The 23267-nt window shown below is 42.9% G+C and overlaps 1 protein-coding gene across 9 annotated transcripts in view; it reads right to left on the reverse strand.

Moving 5' to 3' along the window:
- Positions 1 to 23267, reverse strand: part of Kiaa0319l (KIAA0319 like) — a 91396-nt gene that overhangs the window by 49905 nt on the left and 18224 nt on the right. For all 9 annotated transcript variants that reach the window (XR_003482019.2, XM_027399303.2, XM_027399302.2 and 6 more), the window contains one exon: positions 8036 to 8562. Coding sequence is in view for 8 of the 9 variants with exons in the window: in XM_027399303.2 (XP_027255104.1) it covers positions 8036 to 8562 (527 nt within the window). In the remaining variant the exon portion in view is untranslated. The remainder of the gene's footprint in view (positions 1 to 8035; positions 8563 to 23267) is intronic.

Consider the following 23267-nt stretch of genomic DNA (forward strand, 5'->3'; position numbering starts at 1 on the left):
TACAACAACCCCAGAATAGCTAGTGAAATGCTTTAAATGGGTGCCAAAGAGAATATCATCTAAGCAACCAGGGAAATAAGACACATATATAACCAGTAATAGAGACTTAAGTGTCTAGAAACAAAATGCAAACTAAAAGACATTACCATGCTTAAGAGTGCATACACACACACATAAATACAATAAAATATGATAAATCGTAATAACCAAATAAAGAGCTGGGGGTTGTGCATGACTTTAATCCCAGCACTCAGGAGGAAGCAGAGGCAAGTGGATCTCTGTTGAGTTCAAGGCTAGCTTGGTCTACACAGCCAGTTCTAGGCCAGCCAGGGCTCTGTAAAGAGATTCTGTCCCAAAAACAAGTAGGTAAGTAGGTAGACAGATTGATTGATTGATTGATTTTAATTTTCAAAAGTATGGTGCACTGATAATATAACCCAATGGTAGAGTACTTAGTGTTAGCATGTACAGGTACTAGATTGTTTGATCCCCAGTACCAAAAAGTAAAAAATAAATAAATAAGGAACATGAAGTCTAGAAAGGTAAGCACTCATTCTAGATGGAGTAAGAAGCAGGAGCAACAAGAGGGCCACTTTTGTACTCAGAAGTTAATGACTGTACAAGGCCTGCCTTCCCTTGCTACCAGACTGTCTCCATTAGAGATAGAGATAGCTGATGCTATACAAAATTGACTGTATCACTTGGAAGATTATGTATCACTTGGAAACGTGAATGTTGGCTTGAGAGGGGCAGGAGAGATGATGACAAGGCCTACTGGTCGGTTTCTTCATCCCTACCACCCAGATCTTGAAAGAGCATATACACAAGCCAGCTGATGTAATCTGGGCTCCAGGGCTGAGGAAGCAGGTCACTGATGACTTCATCACCCAAAACAAGCATCTGCTGGCAGTAAGGCTCACTAGTCACAAGTTGCCCCATGAACTCTGCCCTGTGAAGTAGTTTCACTGACTGCAGAGACTAACAAACCCTGGCACAGTGAGGTTTCATGCATGTTACAGCAACTGGCAAGATTTGCCTGTACCTTGTTGCCTGGAAGTAAGGCATTTCACATGAAAACAACTCATGACTCAGAGCTCTGTCCTCCAAAGCTTTGCTTCCCAACATCACTGATGAACTTGCCCCCTTTTTCCCCTTCTAGTGGCCTTACTTACTTCTGATTATATCACAGAGGATCCCCTGATGACCTTGATTCTTTTCAGCAGGGTCAGTGTCCAGGCTCTCAGTCCCTCCAGATAAAGGGACTTGGTGAGGGGCTGGGGATGTAACTCAGTTTCTAGAGCACTTGACTAGCATTCATGAGGCCCTAGGTTTAATTCCCTGAACCACATAAACTGGGTACAGTTGTGTACACCTGTAATCCCAGAACTGTGAGGTAGATTAAGAGGATTATAAATAAACTCAAGGCCACCCTGAGCTACATCATTCAAGGCCGGCATGAGAAAAAAAGAAAACAAGAAAAGGAGGAAGGGAAGAAGGAAAAAATGGGGGTTCTCAAGATGTAATAAGCCATTTGTATAAGATTACAATGGGGAGAGGGGATGCTTAGAGGTGTATATAGAGAGACAATACTAGAAGAGACAATACTAAGTCAGGAATGAGAGACCCACACAGACTATCCAGAGCAGAGGCCTAGAAGGGAACCTAGGGCCATAAGAGGAAGAAAATGGTAGTTTGTTAGCTTGTCTGTTAGATAACTAAGAGTTAGAATTTGAAAAAAAATCTAGGCCCCAAGGGATTCCAAATTTGTCAGAATAATAACCAGAAGAATAAATGAACTCTTGGCAATAATTTCACAGCCTAAAGGATTTAGAGAAAATTGAAAAATACAAACCAGAAGCAAGGAAGCAGAGAACCATGGAAAGTTGGGGTGGGGCATGACAAAACAACAAAAGGAAGCCCGAGTTGCTGTAGAAGCTGTCCTTGGTTATATAAGTTGTCCTCAGGCTGCCCACACTCATGCCTTATCTTCTCTTCTGATAAGAGGTAGGCTCAGGCCTCACAAGGAGTCAGCACAGGGGTTCTCAGGAAAAGCAGACAGCAGACAGCTGCAGATGAAAGGCTTGTAGAAGCTGAACTGCTGCTATTGGTGACTGGAATGGGGACTGATCACAGAAAAGAGAAACCTGAGTCTTCCTAAAGTCAAATTGTCATCACATAGACCTTCCTATCTGGCTTCCTTCACAAGGAAGGACCAGCAGCAGCTAATTGCCAGGGACTGAACCACGCCTACAGTGCCTGTTCCAGGGACCCAATTAACAGCCTCCTTGCCCCTTCTGCCACAATTCAGAGGCTTTTGACAAAGAACGAGTACAGTGCTCAAGCCAAACAAGACTAACTTTTCCTTCTTTTAAGTAGAGAAAAGGGAATAAATGGCATTCCTTCCCTCTTCGAAAACGCCAAATGTCCACAGTACCTGCTCTTGGCATCATAATGTATGTGTACCCAAAGGATAAACAATTAATTCATCCTGACAAGCCAATGCCTTTACAGTATGCAGACATTTCAGGAAAACCCAGAGCAATGCATGCCAATTTCCCCCAACAGAGCTACTTGACCTACCTTGATGAAAACAGAATAAACTAGAAACCAGTGGTGCTAGCCAGTCATCACTGACCAGGATAACAGCTATAGTATACATATATTCTTCTGCTTTTCCCTATTGCTTAAAACAGAAGCTTGAACTCTCAAGCTGTCTCTTCAGAAAAATGCCTACCAGTTGAGTACTTGGAATGCACAGGTAACCTTACCACCTTCCAGAGCTTTCCATGGCCTTGAGGGTAAAGCACTAAGCTCCTAAGCATAGCATGGAGGGTCTTACAGAGTTTTATGGCTCTGCAGACTGCCCCATTTTTTAGCAATGCTTGCAGTCCTCATGTGATAGTAAACACTGCAGTGTCTGTACAGCACTGCTGCAGCAAAGAACCATTCCTATGTTCCCAGTTCATGTGCAGAAGTCTCCTCCATGTCCACCCACTCTATCGGACCACAGAGCTCTTGAAATTCTGTTCAGCAACAGCAATTTGTAACCACTGCCCACTACAGGTAAACAAGAAAAAGAAGTCTCTAGCTAATACAAGCCTACAGTCTTCCTCCCAGCATGCAACTGAATTTAATAAAGCCTGAGCTGTTTTCACTATCTCCCAAAAGACTGTCTGGTATAAGTCTACTGTATCTCCAGTTTTACCGATCCACTGCTAATGTCAGTGGTCATAATTAGCCCGTGCTGCCCTCTCCTATGTTGTTTGCAAACCATCACTCTTCCACCTTTCTGTAAGTACATCTTCCTACCAACTTGCTGGACTCATTTTGATTCCTATCACAGCTGTCATCCCAGCTTACTCATCACTCCTACTTTCTACATGGTGTTGACATCTGGCTTTCAAATCCTCTCCTCATCCCAGGTCCTGCCTAAGGAGTAAGAGGGTTCCAAGAACAGACTGGATGGAATCATACTGCCCCACTGCCCGGGTCAGAGACTAGCTAGAGGGGTGACTGGTCTTTTTCTGCCCCCTTGAGTTTCATCTAACAGGGATAGTAACAGTACTGCACAGATCTGTCGTGTGGATTGAGAACAACCGTATGGAAAGGGCTCAGAATGGCACTTGGCACACAGGAAGTGTCAGTGAACATTAGTGTTGCTGTTAACACCATCATGTTAACAACCATCTCAGTTCCCACAAGGACAACTGTTGTCAATCAATAAAGACTCTCCTACTGTCTCAAAAAAGTCTCCTCAAACTCAATGTCCCTCCCTTCTTCCTGTGCATCTCTCTGTCTGTCTTCCTGACTCCCTCCTACTCTGTACGGTTTTTTTTCTTAATAATCTTTTCTTCACTTCCTATCAAATGCTTGCTTGCTCTGCCTCCTGACCTGTATTTTTCTTTATTTAATTCTGTTTACAATATTCAAGCAGAAAGCTCTTGGATTAAAGGTGTGTGCTAGAGCTGAGCCACACCACAGCTAGTTTTTTCCCAGTAAATAGTACACTATTGGGGTTCACAGTATGATCAAATATCCTGCAACAGAAAACTCCCTAACATGTTCTTTGAAGCTTCCTGAGCTCTTTAAGCTCCTTGTCACCAATAAACCTCTCCATTATGCTTCAGCAATGTCTTCCACAGCTGTACTTCATATCCTGTCACTACCAGAACTTCTACAACCCCAAATCCTAAATTCAAATATCCTACACTCTGCATATGGCCTCCTGCCCTTCCCATAGTCACTACTCCCTCGGCAACTGCTTTGACCATGGGGCCCTCTAACTGACAAGCTTGTGCATTCGAACAGTGAGCCCATCCTACCTTTGTCTCCTTTCATATCTTTTCTATTCTCTGTCATCCACTCCCTTAAAAACCTTAATTTCCATGCCCCAATTTCCTTTTGCACAAACCACCTAGCAAATTTCCTAACTTGGATGAGTCAAACTACCAGCCTTTTCCTGGCAGGGTTGCTGGGAGCTACTGAGAAGACTCACACAACTGGAAAGATCAGCACACTATTCTAAATGCATGGTTTCCATCTACAAGACCACCTAGAATGCTTCCTATTTCCTTACCTAGTCTGCCATCTTCTATCTATCACAAAGGCTATTTCAGACCCTTGCCACTCTCCCCAAACCCCTGTGATTGCCCACCTACCCCACCCTACCTGTTTCTGTTTCCATTTTCCATAATTTGCCACACTCCAGAAGAACCAAGAAATGACTTAAGAATTCCTTTTAGCAAACCTATAAATACCCACTTAGCTATATCCATGAAATCCTCCTCCATATCACAATGAAGGAGATATACTGCTTATGGCTAATCTCATGCTTAAGGCTAATCCAATGCTCTGTATTCTATACTAACCCCCTACCCCTACCCTTTCTATAAGGCAAAGGCTCTAAGGTATGGTCCCTGGACCAGAGTAGGAGTATTCTCTCGAAACTTTGAAGATCAAATTCTTAGGCCCCCACTCTAAACCTGTGGATTCTAAAATTCTGAAGTTGGGCCCCAGTGATCTGTTTTGAACACAGCCTTCAAGTGAAGTTGATGATGCTAAAGTCTGGGGACCCAATGTCTCAGGGAATTCTCGCTTACCCTTTTTTCTGTATCTTTCACTTACTTTGATAATAAAGCAGCATCTCTCTTGTCTGGAGCCTTCTTTATTTAGCTATATATATTTTGTCCATTTCAGATCTACTCATTGCACAGGGACATCTGACTAGAGCTGTCCTTATCCATGATTTCACTTTCCACGGTTTAAGTGACCTCTGGTCACTGCAATCCAAAAAAGATTAAGTGGGAAATTCCACAAACGAAACTCATCTGGCACCATTGTTGGTCCAAGAACCTATAGTTAGACAGGTCCTAGGAGAGCCTACTACTGTTTCTCTGCTAAATGGACACAGCATTAAACTGACTCCCAATGACTCAGCACTGTAACCACAGATCAGTGCATCTCTCAACTCTCATCAGAGAAACTTTTATTTGCAGTAGCTGGTGATTGACACAACGACCCACAACTAGGTGCAGACAAAAGAGACTGCAGAATGGTCAACCTTAAATGGAACATATACATATGACCCTGTCTTCCAAAGGCTCAGAGAAAGAATATGAGCCAGATGTAGTGGATGACTATAAGGAGACCGTCTCTTCTGGACACAGCAGGGCAGCTACACACATGAATTCACAGCATGGAGAGGAGAACTGGGCACGAAGTTTCACCTCTAGGCAAAAACAATTGGCAATTATTAGCTGCTGGGAGAGAAAAGGTCAATTTTCTCTAATAGTATAATTCCAGAGATGTCACCCATGCTCCAGTGGAAGGCCACATCAAGAATATTTGGGTAACACAAGTTGGTCTTGATGGGTGTTGTTTTTTATTTTGTTTTGTTTAAGGGCACACAGTTGGGCAAGTAGGAAAGCAGAGATGAATGTGAGAGCAGTTAGGGGAGGAGTGCATATGATCAAAACAAATAGAATGAGACCCTCAAAATAGCCGGGTGGTAGTGGCACACCTTTAATCCCAACACAGGAGGCAAAGGCAGGAGGCTCTAAATAGTTGCCCAAAAGAAAGCTAGTGATCCTGAGAATCCAGCTATGCCAAAGAGAAGCCAAGTGCTTCCTTCCCAGTGAAAATGTGGACGTTCTCAATTAATAAGAAAAAAATCTTAAACTAAGGATGCTATTGCAAAATCTACATTAAGAATAAAATGGCAGCCAGATATTGGTGGCGCATGCCTTTAATCCCAGCACTTAGGAGACAGAGGCAGGTGGATCTCTGTGAGTTCGAGGCTAGTCTGGTCTACAAATAGAGTTCCAGGACAGGCTCCAAAGCTACACAGAAACCCTGTATAGAAAAACCAAAGAGAGAGAGAGAAAGCATAAAATGGCAGGCTGAGCAGTGGTGGCACATGACTTTAATCCCAGCACTCAGAAGGCAGAAGTAGATGGATCTCTGTGAGTTCGAGGCCAGCCTGGTCTACAAAGGAAGTTCCAGGATAGCCAGAGTAGTTACACAGAAAAAATCTTGAAAAATCAAAAAGACCAACCAACCAAAAAAACAAACAAACAAAAAGAACAAAATGGAAGGAGCTGGAGAGATGGCTCAGCAGTTAAAAGTATTTGTTCTTGCTGAGGACCAGGGTTTTATTCCCAGCACCCACATAGTAGCTCACAACTGTCCAGAACTCCCATTCCAGGAGATCAGATGTCCTGCTCTGACCTCTTCAGGCACCAGGCACAGATGTGGCATACACACATACATGCAAGCAGAAACTCACACAAATGAATGAGTCTAAAAAAAAAAAAAACAATAATGTGATGGCATGCAGCAGTCTACAGGAGAATCAGTACTAATTTCAAGGGTCTACTGAGGTCCTCAGTATATACTTCCCTTGGATGAGGAAAAACTGCTGTCATTCTCTGCTTAAACTCCTTAGGACTTAGCCCTAATGTACATAGGGCTAGGTTCTATTAATGCCATAATCACACACTGCTGGAAATACTTAGCTTCATGTTTCAGTGTCCCGAGGACACAGACCATGTCTTACACACCTTCACACTTCTAGTGCTTAGAGAAGTACCTCCCATTGATGGAGGTCTCCATAAATGGTCGTAGGCACATTAATCCTAGAGCAGTGTTCTCTAATGCTTCAGTGAAAGCTTTTCCTAAACAGTACAGCTGGATTCCAACCCAGACCTGCAGCTCATTAGCTGCACAATCACAGGCAAGCTGCGTAACCTCTTTGGGCCTCAGTTTCCTCACTAGTAAAACAAAGTTAATAATACCTACTTGGAAATCTTGCCATGAAAATTAAACAAAATGACACAGTACAGTGATTAGTACACACAGTGCCTGGCTAGTAGCCTCCCCACTCTGGTTTCAACTTGACAGAGACAACTAGGACAAAGCAAATACAAAAATAAGTCACAGTAATCAAGGCAGACTGAGCACAGAATGAGTCATTCCTTTTAATCATTTGCGCAGGAAGATCAACAACCAAGAAACATAATAAGCAGCAGAATAAACTACACTGGCGGCATGTCCCTTAGCATTGAAGCTTGGTGAGAATTCCCCCGAGACACTGATAGACGTCCTGCGTCCCAGCCCAGCAGGTCAGACCTTGGTCTACAGTACCAGGCATAGTTCATTCAAACCGGAACAGAAACCAACTCATAAGGAATGTGTTTATAGGCAGGGGATGGAGGAGGAAAACTGACTGCAGCTACATCAATTGCCTGTTTTGCAATCTGGCAGAAAACACTGCAAAACCATTGGAAGAGACTCACACCCACACAGCTGCACTTACCTGTAGCCAAGAACAGCTTAGAACAGATAATGAGCAGCTTTCTGCTTTAACCAAACAGTTGTCAGACCTGCATAAAATGAACATTCCTAGGACCTATGAAGAAACACCACCCAGCTCTACACATACACAGGGCCGGTGAGCATTAGCCACAGCATCAGCTCCACTGCTCATGCAAGGATGGGGAAGAGAGATTGAAGTTCTGCTCCCTGGGAACCTGCTTACCTCTCCAGAGGCGCTGGGACTCACAGCACCTTCTTCCTCTGAGCGATTCAATTTAGAGTGCAGCACCGCTCCAGGTGGAGACACTTCACTGAGACGATCTCTCTTCTGACGAGCCCTGGTTAAGCTCTGATGGTCATTAAAGGATACAGCAAGGGTGCCAGGAGCCCTGGGGAGGCTCTGCCTCCTCCAAGACGTCCTGCCCCAGCCTAGCCTCAGAAGATGTGGCTCATCATCTTCAGGTAGAAGGCCCAAGTCATTAGCAGTTTGGGATTTTTGAAAAAATATCAGGATGGAATTGGAACAGTCTGTCCTAAAAGGCTGGCAGCTCTGGGGCTTGCTGCAGTCGGCCTGAAAGCACATCCCTTCCAGCCACCAAAGAGCATGACAGGCAGAGTCCTGGCAGCAGACAGCCCAACAGGCTTGGAAAGACAGGCTTCCTTTAAGAAGCCAAAGGTGATTTTCTCCCCCAGTTCTCAAGCCAACTCCATAAAGTGTCTTCCCCTGATGGCATCTGCTCTCATTAGCATCTAAAAACAAAGAATGAAAACACTTTAGGATGAAACCAGACAGGGATTACTGGTCCATAAAGAGCAGTAACACCGACATTTGAAGCCATTTTGAAGATGGGTTTGTTGTTGTTTTGTTTTATTGGGACAGAATCTTCATTCAAACCCTAGCTGGCTAGAACTCACTTTGTAGACCAGACTGGCCTTGAACTCACAGAGAACTTGCCTCCTGAGTTCTAGGTTTAAAAGCATGAAATGTCATGCTTGGCTGAAGACATATTTTTAAGAGGGTAGGAAAACTGTCTATTGAGTAGAACAGAAGGAAAGAAAACATCTTATGGCTCAAGATATTTTAATTTATAAGACAATTGTTCCATATTCATGGGGAGGTTCCATTCTCAATGAGTTTCTGTCAAGTAAAGCCTTTACAAAGAGTCCTAACTTATGAAACAATATATAAAGTGAATTTTTAAGAACTGTTCTGATGAAAGTGCACGGACAGAGTCCCCAAACTTGACCTTGTACTCGCCTCCACGCTGCATGTCAATGGACTAACTAGGGGTCCAGCAGTGGAGGTAGATGAATAAGCTGCTGCATTCCCTACTGAACAAACAGCAACACAAGCCGAGCACTCCCGAACACACGGAAGCAACACGCAGGACTGTGTATATCATGGCATCAGCCAAAGCAGTGGTAAAAATTACCAAGTTTTAATCAAGAGAGAAATATCCTAGCTGGATTATCTGAATGACAACCCATACCATACCAGATAAACAAAGAAAACATGCAATAGTGTTCTACTGTAGGTAATCTAGATAACATGATCCCAGATCCTCAGTTGAACTATTTCAGGCATGAAATTGATCTTGATCATTACCTCTGGCAAAACCAGTTTTACATGAATGTTGTCTTAACTCTGTCTTGGTTAGGGTTTCTATTGTTGTGATGGAACACTGTGACAAAAAAAACAAAACAGTTTTGATTTTTTTTTTTCACTTACATTTCCATGTAACAGTTCATCATCAAAAGCAGGTAGGACAGAAACTCAAGCAGGGCAGGAGCCTGGAGGCAGGAGCTGATGCAGAGGCCATGGGGGAGTGCAGCTTCCTGGCCTGTCCCCATGGCTTGCTCAGTCTGCTATCTTACAGAACACAGGCCACAGCCCAGGAATATTTCCACCTGCAATAGGCTGGGCCCTTCCCCATCAGTCACTCATTAAGAAAATGTCCCACAGGCTTGTCTGTACACAGCCAATCTTACAGAGGCATTTTCTCAATTAGGTTTCCCTCCTCTCAGACAACTAGCTTGTGTATGGATGACACAAAACTAGCCAGCACCAAGTCCTCCCTCCACCCCACCCGCCAGGACTGGAGATTAAACAGGATTTCAGACATGTATGTAAGTACTCTACCACTGGGCTATCTTTTCATCCACTTTTAATCTTTTACTTGGAAATAAGTCTTACTAAGGGTTTCAGGATGGCTCTGAATTCATTGTGTACCAGGCAGACACTGACCTTGAATCCTGCCAGTTTTCCTAACAGCTGAATTACAGACCTTCTCATTTTAACTCAAACTTACTATGTAGCCAAGGACAGCCTTGACCTCCTGATTCTCCTGCCTCCATCTCTGAAGTGCTAGTGTTGCAGTCATGCACAACATTGTCCAACTAAGAATGCCTCTTTAAACTTCCTGTTGACCCACAATAGATGCTGTCTTTCATCAGCTTAGCCCTGCCCCTCAAGTTATAACATAGAAAATATATTTGAGAGCTGGGAGATGGTTCAGAAGTTAAGCATTTGACACAAAAGGGGAGGACCAGATTTTGGAACCTAAGAACTCATATAAATGCCAGGTGGGTGTGCCCCAGAAGGCACAGAATAAGGCAGCTAGCAGTATCTATGAGCTCTGTTGAATTGTGAGACCTGCCTCACAATGAATACATTGCAAGAGTAATAAAGGACAATTCCTGACAACCTCAGACCTCCACATACATAGACTTTGCAGAAACACATGTAACATATAAAAATGGAAAAAAGAAAATGTAAAGATAGATAGATAGATAGATAGATAGGTAGATAGATGTGCATGTGTGTATATTTGAAATATAGATAGAAAACATGCAATAGAATCAAAGCACTGATGGATAAATATATCTGCATATACACATAACTGAAAACACATTAACTAAAGCAACAACCTGTTAATTGGCCAAAACCAACCTGACTCCCACGAAATCTTCACTAAATACCCAGCAGATTAAATGTGGACACTAATCAACTGGGGAATAAAAAGAAGATAAAGGGAGGATTCTAGACTACTGGGTCACAAGTTCTATGTATGGAAGCCAGTCTGCCATTGTTCCCTGAAAAAATGAGATACATTGGCACCAAACACCAGACAAGGTAATTAACAAAACCAGATAAAATAGAACTCCCTTAAGAAAAGATGAATAAATAACAATTCTGAAATAAAAATGAAGCTACCAAAATATTCTTTGTGTCCTTATCCACATATTCCCATAGTCATCCATTGCGTGTGTCTTGGTAATAGCTGTGTCTACAGTCATTTCTATGATTAACACACTGTGGCTTAGTGATTTATAAACATTGGTAAAAGCTGGGTATGGTGGCACACACCTTTAATCCTAGCAGTCAGGAGGCAGAGGCAGGTGGATCTCTGTGAGTTAAGAGGATAGCCTTGCCTATTCAGTAAGTTCCAGGACAGGCAGGCTACATAGTGAGATACTCTCTCAATAAGTAAATAAATCAGTAAGTATTGTATCACCAAAACATCTCTGAAATACATGTGCTGGGACAGTGAGGACATAGAAAGTCTTCAGATACAGCTGTTCCCTTACTAATCACCAGAGACACCACAGTGAATAAGAGACTCATGAAGGATATGAATGTATTATGATCTTCATGAACAAGCCGCCATGATCATCTCTTTAAAAGAACTCTAAAATTCACAGGCAAGCAACTGTATAGAAGAGATGCAATGAACACAGGAAGGGTCCCAAGTATTCAACAGTCACTAGCCACCAGAGAATCCACATTACAGAAAAACCTCATAAATCCAATGAATATGAAACAGATCTTGAGAAGAACTCTGTCCTCTCAACATCATTGGAGAACTCACAAGTCAGAAACTCTGGTTATGCCATAGCTTGGAGATCCTTTGTTCAGAAAGCAGTCCTTACTCATCAAGAGACTGCATGTTAGAAAGAACCCTTTTAGATGTATAGAATATGGAAAAGCTTTTACTGTGCTAAACTATTAGAAATCTAATCCTGATAAAAATCAGACCAGAATAATACAGCTTCTTCGTGCAGAAGCTGAAGAAGCATGAATTCTAAACTCTTCTGGCCTTGGAGACGTTGGAAGCCACCAGTTACGCAATGTGAGGTCCTGATCCCTAAAATCACTGAGTATCACTTCTGCAACAAGCATCTCTGTGATCAGGTTCAAGTTCCTGGCTGTTGCCCTCAGTCCAGGGAATCATCCTAGCACAGACATCATAACTGGTATTCCTGTAAAGAATCTGGCATTCATTGCCAGACAAACCAGCTTCTGAGCAATCCCTATGCTCAGAAGAACAGGGATGAGCAACACATAAGGAAACCAAGAAGTTTTCTGTGAAAAGGATGACACCACTCTCTGTCCCCTCTGCCTAGCTCTTAGAAACAAGAGGCTCACAGACACTCTCCAGTTGAAGGAGCTACTGAGGAGCAGAGGGGAAAGCTACATGGGTGAGATCTGTATGGAAAGAGACCCAAGGAAACAAATGGAATCTGAATGAGGTGGTCAGAGTAACAGGACTGTGGACACGGTGTGTCTGTCAACAGGAAAAGATGGTTAGGGCTAAATAGAATAAGTGGCATCCAATTGTTGTGGGATATATGATAACACTGTGTTTGCATTTGCATTAATTAAATAAAATCAACCTTGGGTCAGGAGTCAGAGCTAGCAACTAGTTGACAGAAAGTAGTCATAGAGTCAGACAGAGTCTGGAAAATGGATGGAGAGATGCACAGGAAGTAACGGGGGGGGGGGGTTCTGAGGTGGTGAAGAGGGAAGGTCAGATAGTTGCTCCTCAACCTCTCTGAGCTAGCAGGTTTTCACCCCAGCCTTTAATTCCGAAGTCTTTATTGGTAAATAGAACAATAGAGATTTAGTAAAAACTACACTTGGTGGCAGCGACAGGAGGCAGATCCAGCAGGATGTAAAAGTACCGCCAGGCAATGCCAGAGAAGCCAGCCAGTAACTGTGTAGCCACAGTCAGAAGCTGAAACAACAGTAGATTCAAGTTCGGTTGCTGTGATGGAAATAAAATGACATCCAATTTTCAAAGGAGAAGAACACTAACATTTGGAAGGGACCACAAAAGGAAGTCTGGCACGTCCTACAGCCACTCAAGAGAAGTGAAGTCAAATGGTTCAAAATGAGAAACAGCTAAAAGAGATCTATGAGGAACTTAGGAAAATGTGCCAGAGGAGACCTGTTGGCAAGGAGCAGGTCCTTCCAAAAGCACAAGCTGTAGCCTGTGAAGCCAGAGTTTGTGGTGAGACAGGGTCAACCATTTCCAAGAAGAAAATTCCTTCAATTATGAAGTAACCAATCACAAGCTAAGGCTGTTGGCAGGTGTAGGGATTGGGATCTAGGGGTCTGTGAGGATTCCTGGATAAGAAATATCGGTATAATGTCTGAATCTGAGAATGAGAAGACATTTCTTCTTGTGTGCATGAAGGATGATCACCAACTTGTGACCACTTCTCCAGTGATTCATCAATACAAAGAAGTGTCAGGCTGGGCAGTGGTGGTGCACACCTTTGATCCCAGCATTCAGAGGCAGAGGCAGGTGGATCTCTGTGAGTTTGAGGCCAGCCTGATCTACAGAGATAGTTCTAGGGTAACTAGGACATGTGTGTCCGTGTGTGCGTGCATGTCTGTGTGTGTGTTTGTGTGTGTGTTTGTGTGTGTGTGCCCATGCACAGAGTATATATTATGTGTGTGACCATGCAGAGTATATGTGTGTGTACCCCCTCACAGAGTGTGTGTGTGTGTGTCACTCACAGAGTGTGTGTGTGTCACTCACAGAGTATATGTGTGTGTGTCACTCACAGAGTGTGTGTGTGTCTGTCACTCACAGAGTGTGTGTGTGTGTCTGTCACTCACAGAGTGTGTGTGTGTGTGTCACTGAGTGTGTGTGTCACTCACAGAGAGTGTGTGTGTGTGTCACTCACAGAGTGTGTGTGTCTCACTCACAGAGTGTGTGTGTGTCACTCACAGAGTATATGTGTGTGTGTCACTCACAGAGTGTGTGTGTGTGTGTGTCACTCACAGAGTATATGTGTGTGTGTGTCACTCACAGAGTGTGTGTGTGTCTGTCACTCAGAGTGTGTGTGTGTCTGTCACTCACAGAGTGTGTGTGTGTCTATCACTCACAGAGTGTGTGTGTGTCACTCACAGAGTGTGTGTGTGTGTCACTCACAGAGAGTGTGTGTGTGTGTCACTCACAGAGTGTGTGTGTGTCACTCACAGAGTGTGTGTGTGTGTCACTCAGAGTGTGTGTGTCACTCACAGAGTGTGTGTGTGTGTGTCACTTACAGAGTATGTGTGTGTGTGTCACTCACAGAGAGTGTGTGTGTGTCACTTACAGAGTGTGTGTGTGTGTGTCACTCACAGAGTGTGTGTGTGTGTCACTGAGTGTGTGTGTGTGTGTCACTCACAGAGAGTGTGTGTGTGTGTGTCACTCACAGAGTGTCTGTGTGTCACTCACAGAGTGTGTGTGTGTCACTCAGAGTGTGTGTGTGTGTCACTTACAGAGTGTGTGTGTGTGTGTGACTCACAGAGTGTGTGTGTGTGTGTGTGTGTGTCACTCACAGAGAGTGTGTGTGTGTGTCACTTACAGAGAGTGTGTGTGTGTGTGTACCCCCTCACAGAGTGTGTGTGGAGGTCAGAAGACAACTTGATGGAGTCAGTTCTCTTCTTCCACATCAGGATTGCAGCAGGCACCTTTACCTACTGAGCCACCTTGACAGTCAGTCCGAGTGGGATTCTTTTTTTAATATGGCCAAAAGTCCCCTTAATGCAGATATCCTGAAGGTTCCTTGTGTTTTCCTGTGACTGGCCAAACACAATTAGGGTAAGTCAGGAACCTGCCTGTGTGTGTGTGTGTGTGTGTAAGTTCCATGTCTCAGGAAGCCATTCTCAGAAGAAAAAAACCAAAAACACACTATTCTATCTTCTGTTTTCCATTTTTGTAAGTTTTTTATTACTATTAGTGAATGGGGAGATATTGTGAAACTCAAAGTTTTGGTGTATTTTTTCTAAATTAAAAAATCACTTGTGCTTTATTATATTTAAGGGAAGGCCTTTAGGATGACCTCCACTTTTATTAATCATCAAATAATACATATAGGAAAGAAATCCTATCTCCATGTAAATGTGGAAACTCCTTCAGAGTAGTGTACATCCTTTGGTGAATGCTGAAAAGCTCAGCTGAAACAATCCCACAGATCTGATGGCCATGGGAAACTGTTAACCCAGAGCTCAGTCCCTTGTGACCAGGAGAGAACTCATTCTGAAAAAAAAAAACACTATCACCTGCAAAATTTTGGGGAAGCCTTAAGGCACAGCATAAAACTTGCTGAACATACACACATCATGAATATAATGAATTTGGAAAGTTTTTTTACCCCAAAGTTCAGTCCTTAAACAATGTAAGAAAATTCATGACAAAGAGTAACTCAGTTACTTAGTTGGTAAGAGTGCTTGCCAAGCATGCACAAAGCCCAGCACCACATAAAATCAGGCAGGATGACAGGAGGTAGAGACAGGAAGATCAGAAATTCAAGATCATCTTCAGGTACCTAGCAAGTTTAAACCCAGCCTGTGATACCTGAGACCCAGTGCTGAAAGACTAAGAGAGACACAGAAAGAGACCATATCATCAAATGTAGTAAATCACACAAAAAGTAGTTTATTCCTTTGACTACCAAAAAGAAAGTATTCAGTACAAGTAATATGGCTCAACAGGTAAAGGCCAGGTGACTTGAGTTTGATCTGTCGAACCCACATAAAGGTGGACGGTGAGAATGGACTCCATCCACAGTTATCCTCTGACCTTCACACACATGCCAGACATGAAAGGCCAGGCACCTCATACATGCATGGGTGTGGCCCATGTATGCACATACATAAACAAAATATAAATGTAATAAAAAATTTAGGGCAGTTTGCAGAAGTTGGTTCTTTTCTTCTACCATGTGGGTCCTGAGGAACAAACTCTTGTTGTCTGGCTTGGTGGCAGGATCTTTACCCACTGAACTATCTTGTTGGCTCAGCAAAGCTTTTCTTAAAGGGTCAGATAGTATTATAGGCTCTGTGGACTTTAGGGCTACCTAATTGCCATTACAGAGCAAAAGCAGCCATTAAGAAAACATAAGTAATAGCCAGGCATGATGGTGCACACCTGTAATCCCAACACTCAGGAGGCAGAGGCAGAAGGATCCCTATGAGTTTGAGGCCAGCATGGTCTACAAAGCAAGTTCCAAGACAGTCAGAGCTGTTACACAAAGAAACCCTATCTTCAAAGGCAAACAACAACAGAAGGAGGAGGAAAAGGAGGAGGAAGAGGCTGTTCTAATAAAACTTTATGTACAAAAACAGGTAACAGGGATAAGTGAGGAAAGTGAAGGAATGAATACAATCAAAGTATGTTATACACATGCATAAAAACATAATAAATCCATTCTTCTATATTATTAAAATATTCTTCTACTAAATATTTTAAAAACAAACAAAACAGGGAACAGTCAATGTTAGGCTCCTGGGCAGTTTGTAGACCCTGGTTTACTGACCTATGATGGTATACCCTCTGGGTTTTTTGTTTTGCTTTGTCTTTTAAGAAATGGTCTCACTCTGTACTCTAGGCTAGCCTTGAAATCACAATTCTCCTACCACACTCTCTGAATACTTGGGTTATAAGAGTGAGCCAACATACTCAGTTCCTCTTTTCATTTTTTAAATGCTCATTTTTGTTGTTTTCAATGTTGAGTGTGTGAGCTCCAAGCCAATCTGGCTACAGAGCAAGAGCCTATCTTTAAAAAGCAAATAAATAAATAAAATTCAGACATTATATGCATAAAACACCTATACAAGCAAAAACAGCATTTTATCATTGTTAAAGGAAAGATGTATATATGACTCCAGTTTGGCAGCATGCAGTCCACCATGGAGAGGTATGGTCTGTGGTGCTGACCAGCAAGCAGAGAAAAGGGAATGCTGGTACTCAGCAGGATTTCTCCTCTTCCCTTTCTAAGTAGTCTGGGCCAGGCGCCCCCAGGACAATGCCATCCACATCAGAGTGGGTCTTCAGTTAAGCTCCTCTGGAAATACCTTCACAGATACACTCAAGTGCTAAGTGCTTACTAATCCAATCAAGTTGACTACAGAAATAAGCCATCACAGGGTGGTTCCACTAGGTAGTCAATAATTGGAAACACAGGAAAACACTTCTTCTCTGGCCATTCATTGGATGAAGAATAAGTCCTCTTCTTAGATGATGAAAAGATAATTAACCAGCTCTGAACACCAGTTACTAGAAGCTTAACCTTTGAAGGACAACTTAACCTCTCCAAGATTCAATTGCTACTGCTCTTGGAAAACAGCCTGCGAGAGGAGGGGGTAGGGGCACTGGGGAAGTCAACACTGGATTCTAGAAGTAATATGGATAAAAGGTGAAGTGAAAATAAACTCCAATTTTAGATCAGTTCCTCTTCCTGCCCACGCCTCTATAGGCTGGCTCTGCTCCCAGGGCTTAGACAAAAGCAATATTAAATGCTTACAAAAAAAAAAAAAAGGGCTTACAGTTGGTAGACCCGAGACTGAAAGCCCTTTGAGAACACCTGGAGCTCACTGTAGGTAGGAACATGTAGAAAGCTCAGCTAAGATGACAGCAACAGGCAAAACTGATCACTGTCTATAATGATGGCAAAGCAAAGAAGACAGAACTCCCATATGTGTTACCTGGATGATCCCTAAAACAAGAGGTCCTGGGACTAGCAATGCTTATTCTCATTATTCCTCAAAAGGCAGAATTCTAATAAATCTGGCACAAAATCTAGACCAGGTTCCATAATTCCAAGCAGCAGAGTGGAAACTGTAGAATAAAAGAATTATTGCCAGGAGGAAATTCACTAAAATTTTCAGTAAACTGTGAACAACTCTGGAAATATTTAGATGCACTGGGGTTGCCTCTGGCATTCTTAAACTCAGGCAGGTAATAAGCCTGATTTCAGAAGCAATCGTGGAGACGCCACTGGCTGGCAACTACTTGCTGGCAACCACACATCGAGTAGAAACAGAACATCCACTACCTCCAAAGCCAATTGACAAAGTACCCTGGGGCATTGAACCAAATCCATCACACTGCATCCAAAGGGAATGGCTATGGTGGTGGAAATAGGAGTAGGTACCAGTGTTGCTTCAGAAAAGAAAAAACCCAGAGCAATTGGTAAGTTCTTCCCTGGGGTGTAGATTTTTCTGCAGAATCAAGCACAACGAGGGCACTGTCCAGTGAAATCTGCACGCTTCACTGAATGTTTAAATTCACGTTTCTGTGACACTGTACAGAGTTCACCGAATATTTTCCCCTGGACCTATTAATGAACTATTAATAAGAAGTAAAGCAGAAGCCATAAATTTGGTGCTGAACCTGTGAACTGAGGCTCTATACCATCTCCCAGCAGCCCTCATCAAAGATATGCTGCATCTCAGCCAAGATGGCCACCACAGAGAACTGGGAAACACAGGCACACTATTAAAACTGCTCAAAACCAACTTGGGGCACGTCTGTCACCTGCACACCCACTAATAAACAAATACAAAATGGTGCCACATTCCTCCCCACACCAGTTTTCTTCTGTAGAGCACACTTGCAAGGCCAGGCAGCGGGGGTAACAAAATCCTTTAACAGGGTGCAATTAGGTATTATGAAGTTTGGAAAAGACCAGAGTAATAAGCATTGCCCCCTCACCTCTTTCTCAAAAGGGCCAACACTTTTATTTCCTCAACTGCACACATCAGAGTGAAGGTAGCAGTTGCCTCACAAAGCAATCCTTTGAAAAGAAAATAATTACTATGCACAGCCTTCGCTGTGTGCCTAGATTGTTAAGAGCACAGTTTGTTAAATGTTATGGTGTAGGTAACTTGCTGAAACTAAACTCTCTGCTAAACAAGAGTTATTAGGCTTTGATTCCTTTCTCTTGACTGTGGTGTTTTCATGTTCCCACAGGCCTTTATGACAACTCCCTAGTACAAAGCTGCCTAATACATATGTCTCTGCTGTTATTTACATTAACTCTTGATGATCTGTAAAATGAAAAAAAGGTGGGCTTTTTTGTTTGTGTGTTTGTTTTGAGACAGGGTTTCTCTACATAACAGATCTAGCTGTCCTGCAATTAGCTTTGTAGAACAGCTGGCATCAAAATCATAGAGATCCACCTGCCTCTGCTTCCTAAGCACTGGGATTAAAGGTGTGGGCTGCCACCACCACCACCCCACCGCCCCCTGGGAAAAAGTTTTCACACTGAAGAGATGGCTCAGTGGTTAAGAGCACTGGTTACAGCTTCCCAGTGGTAGCACACTCTTTTAATCCTTACGTTCAGAAGGCAGAGGCAGGTGAATCTCTGAGTTCCAGGATAGCCAGGACTATTACACAGAGAAACCGGCTGTTCTTCCAGGAGACCCAGGTTAAATTCCCAGCACCCACTTGACAGCTCACGCTGTCTGTAACACTGACATTTCTTTCCTGGATGGTCTCTGTTTATCCATTTCATGAAGTCTTCCTTCTCTAAGTGCTGGAGTCTGTACCTTGTAGCTTGGGATTCACGGGCTTGACAAGACTCTTGACTCTTAATAGACATTCATAGAATTTCCCTAGCTTTTAAAAGTTCAGCCAATGTTTAAATCAATTTGTTATTTTAAGTGGTAAAAGTGAGCTAAAGATGTCAACTCCAGTATGGATCACTTGGGTTTTAGTCATTTGAGTAAGGTTTTTTTTGGTTTTGGTTTTGGTTTTTCGAGACAGGGTTTCTCTGTGGCTTTGGAGGCTGTCCTGGAACAAGCTCTTATAGACCAGGCTGGTCTCCAACTCACAGAGATCCACCTGCCTCTGCCTCCCAAGTGCTGGAACTAAAGGCATGTGCCACCACTGCCTGGCCTTGAGTTAGGTTTTAATGCTGATTAATTTCCTTGAAAATCAGTTTTGAAGTTAGGTATTGTGATGCTACCTGCAATATCAGCATTCAGGAAGCTGAGGCAGAGGACCTGAGCAAGACCCTGTCTCAGAAGAAAGAGAAGGAGGGAGGGGAGGGAAGGGAGAGAGGAGAAACTGAAAGAAGCAGAAGCATGATGAGTTGTCTAGAGCAAACCTGAAGAAATGCTAAGTGGCTGAAGAGATCACTGAGTTACGAGCCAGCTAGGAAATGGGTTTTCTTTTTCCAAACCCTAAGCTGGAAAGTCTTTTTCTTTGTGCAAGGACCAACCAAGTTTCAGTACCCTGAGCCATCTATTACAGGCCATTCCACTTCACTCAAGATGAGAGAGGCTTCACCATGGAAACTTCTGAACAAAGTCAACACTGGAGAATAGCTTCCTAGTTCACCCAGGCAGAGAGCCATCCATCGCTGTTGCCACCTGGTCCACTCTTTTGCCCTTTGAAAATGACTCAAAGTTCTGGCCACCTAAGTGAAAACATGGAGACCATCCTATCTCAATTTTAATTCAGCTTCTGCCTGCTACTTATTAATAAATGAAAAGTTTGCATTAATTGGATATAGTTGTCATTACACTTCAAAAGGCCCATCTGTCAAGCTTTAGCCCGGAGCCATTTTTCACAACCAAGTGTTAATCGAATCACTGTTATTACTGAAAATAGCTCTCTTACCATAAAATCACCTGCTCAGAAACAATCTAGTCATCAGGAGCTTTATAATACTTAAAGGCAGATTGAAGACAAATGATTAAAACATGCACTTAAATAAAAAGCCGCACTGTAACTGGGGGGAGGGGGTAACACTGCTGCCTATGATGTTCTCAGAGTCCTGCTCTGCTGTTTCTCCCACCTCCTTGTGACTAAAAGACTCTAGAGAATGCTGTCAGCTAGCAGAGCACGCCTCCAAGCCACAGCGTGAAGGGAGCCTACACCTCTCCATGTAATGCTGCCTTTGTACTTCAAAAAGTACAGGTATCAAATGATAACAGATACACTTTGGTTTGTATATAAAAGTGCAGGCTCTGTAAAGGAAAAAATGCAAAAAAACCACAAAAGTACCTAGATATGATGCTGAAGATCTAGCAATTCCCATGAGGCCGAAACAATGATATTGTTAAGATGCCGTCTCTGACTGCAGTTATTATGAGCTGATAAATTATTTGCACTAACTACAATCACACCAACCTCCTTCTGAAACCCACACAAAGAACCTTGAATCAGAACCCTGTTTTGTTTTGGAGAAGGTTTTTTCCCCACGCCTGGTTTGTTTTCTTATTTCTAAAGAAAAGGTCATTTAGAAGGATACAGCAGAGACATACAGATTAAATAAATTAGCAATAAGCATGAAAGGAAACAAAGAAAAATACAGCAAGCTATAAAGCGTTATTTCAGCAGATACAGGGAACAGAGAAAGTTTGTCAATTCATCCATTGAAAGCCTCTCTCTTTGCAGCATTATGTAAGTGTCATAAAAAATTAAAAAAATAAAACATCTGCAGGAGGCTGAACTGGGACATATGAGGACTTGATACAACTGAGCTTCCAAACTTAAATATATCAAACCACTTTTTGCTTATAGCAAATAAAGTGCAGAGCTGCAGATGCCTTCTCATCTGTGTGTAAATGAAAGCGGAGCCGTGGAGTAGTTAGTATTCTTAGAACTTCTGAGAGCCAGTTTATTTAAATTAAGTCAAAGCCAATCTGTATCTGTACAAAAATAATTTTCTCAGGGCTCTGACTCTCTAGACGATACAGAGCTGCAGTATTCTCCCTCCATCCCTCCCTCTGAGATAGAGAAGTGAAAAGAGCTGGGCAGACTGAAGCCACTTAAGATGGGTCCAGGAGAGGGAGGTTCAAAGGGATCAAAATAGCCCATGCCTCACCAGCCTCCTGCTGTAGAGCAGGGCTTGGCTCCTCTCTGCCCTATTCTTTGTGCTCCCACAGCACATCTTAGAATTTATTATGTATCTGTCTTTTCTACTTCCCCCCTGCCTCCATACTGTGAACTCTAATGACAGGAACTGGGTTTTATTTTAGCCTGGTACAGTATCTGTTGACCTAAAAAGAATCTATAGTATGTAATAACACTCGATATTAGTTCTCACTAATTATTTAAATGGCATGTCTTAGAGAAGGTCTGGAGAGATGGCTCAGTTGGTAAGACGCCTGCTGTGCAAGCATGAAGAGCTGAGTTCAGGGCCCCAGAACCCACATAAAAAAGCCAGGGGCAGTAGCTGGGACCAGTAACCCAGCTCTGCAAGGGGTGCTGGTGGGGAGTCAGGCAGATCCCTGAATCTCACTTGCCAGCCAGTCTATTGTCTAATCAACTGATGCTCCAGTTCAGTCAGAGACTCTATCTCAATATGTAAGGCAAGGCATGGGAGCATGCGCCTTCAATCCCAGCACTCAGGAGGCAGAAGCAGCAGATCTCTGTGAGCTGAGGCCAGCCTGGTCCACATAATGATTTCTAGGCCAGCCAGGGCTACATAGTGATGATCCTATCTAAAAGCAAATAAATAAATAGAGACAGAGTTGGTTTTTTTTTTTGTTGTTGTTGTTGTTTTTTAAATGACACCATGCATCAACCTCTGACCTCTACCTGCATGAGCACACATACATATGAACCCACATGCACATATATACACACACCCCACACAAAAAATAAAACTGAAAGTAATAAATATCTTAGACAACTTATTAAAAATGCAGCTGATAGGGACATAGGAACACCTGTGATAGAGTACTTGCCTAATATGCTAGAGGCCCTGAATTCAATCCCCAGTACTTAAAAGAATTAGCGGATTTTAAGCTTCCAAGTATAACAAACACTCAGTAAGAGCCAAGGACTACAAATATTTGAACAGTGTATCGATGCAGTGTTGACACTTATGTCCCTTTGTCTAGTACAGACATGTGGCTCTCAATAGACTTTACTTTTATGACATATTTTGATACAGTGTTCTTTATCCTATGCTTCCATTTTCAAGTTTCATAATTTTTTAAGCATTCTACTAACAAAAATAAGAATCTGGATAAATTGATCAAGGCTCCTGACCACTAATTATCTAATACGAACTCTCTAAAGACAGAAAATTGCTGTCTGTATCTATGTAATGGCATCATCTCTGTGTTCAGTCAAAAAAGATTACTTCCAAGATTAGGACAAGCCAGGGCACCAAAATGTGTCATGTGCCCTGTCTCTGCCCCCCACCCCCAAATCTCTGGAAGTCTGTGGCACACGGGCTTTCACTCTCCACCATTTCTTCCTCACTGATGGAGGCAGCCATGCTGCCAAGTACTTCCCACAGAAGTACAGAAGGGTGGAGGCGAAACAGCTCAATCAAAACATCTTGGGGAAGGAAAGGAAAGGAGTGGAAAGGAAAGGAGTGGAAAGGGGAGAGGAGGGGAGGGGGGAGAGAGATGGCTCAGTAGTTAAGAACACTGGCTG

Source organism: Cricetulus griseus, chromosome 2 (assembly GCF_003668045.3).
Source record: "Cricetulus griseus strain 17A/GY chromosome 2, alternate assembly CriGri-PICRH-1.0, whole genome shotgun sequence".
Lineage (NCBI taxonomy): Eukaryota > Metazoa > Chordata > Mammalia > Rodentia > Cricetidae > Cricetulus > Cricetulus griseus.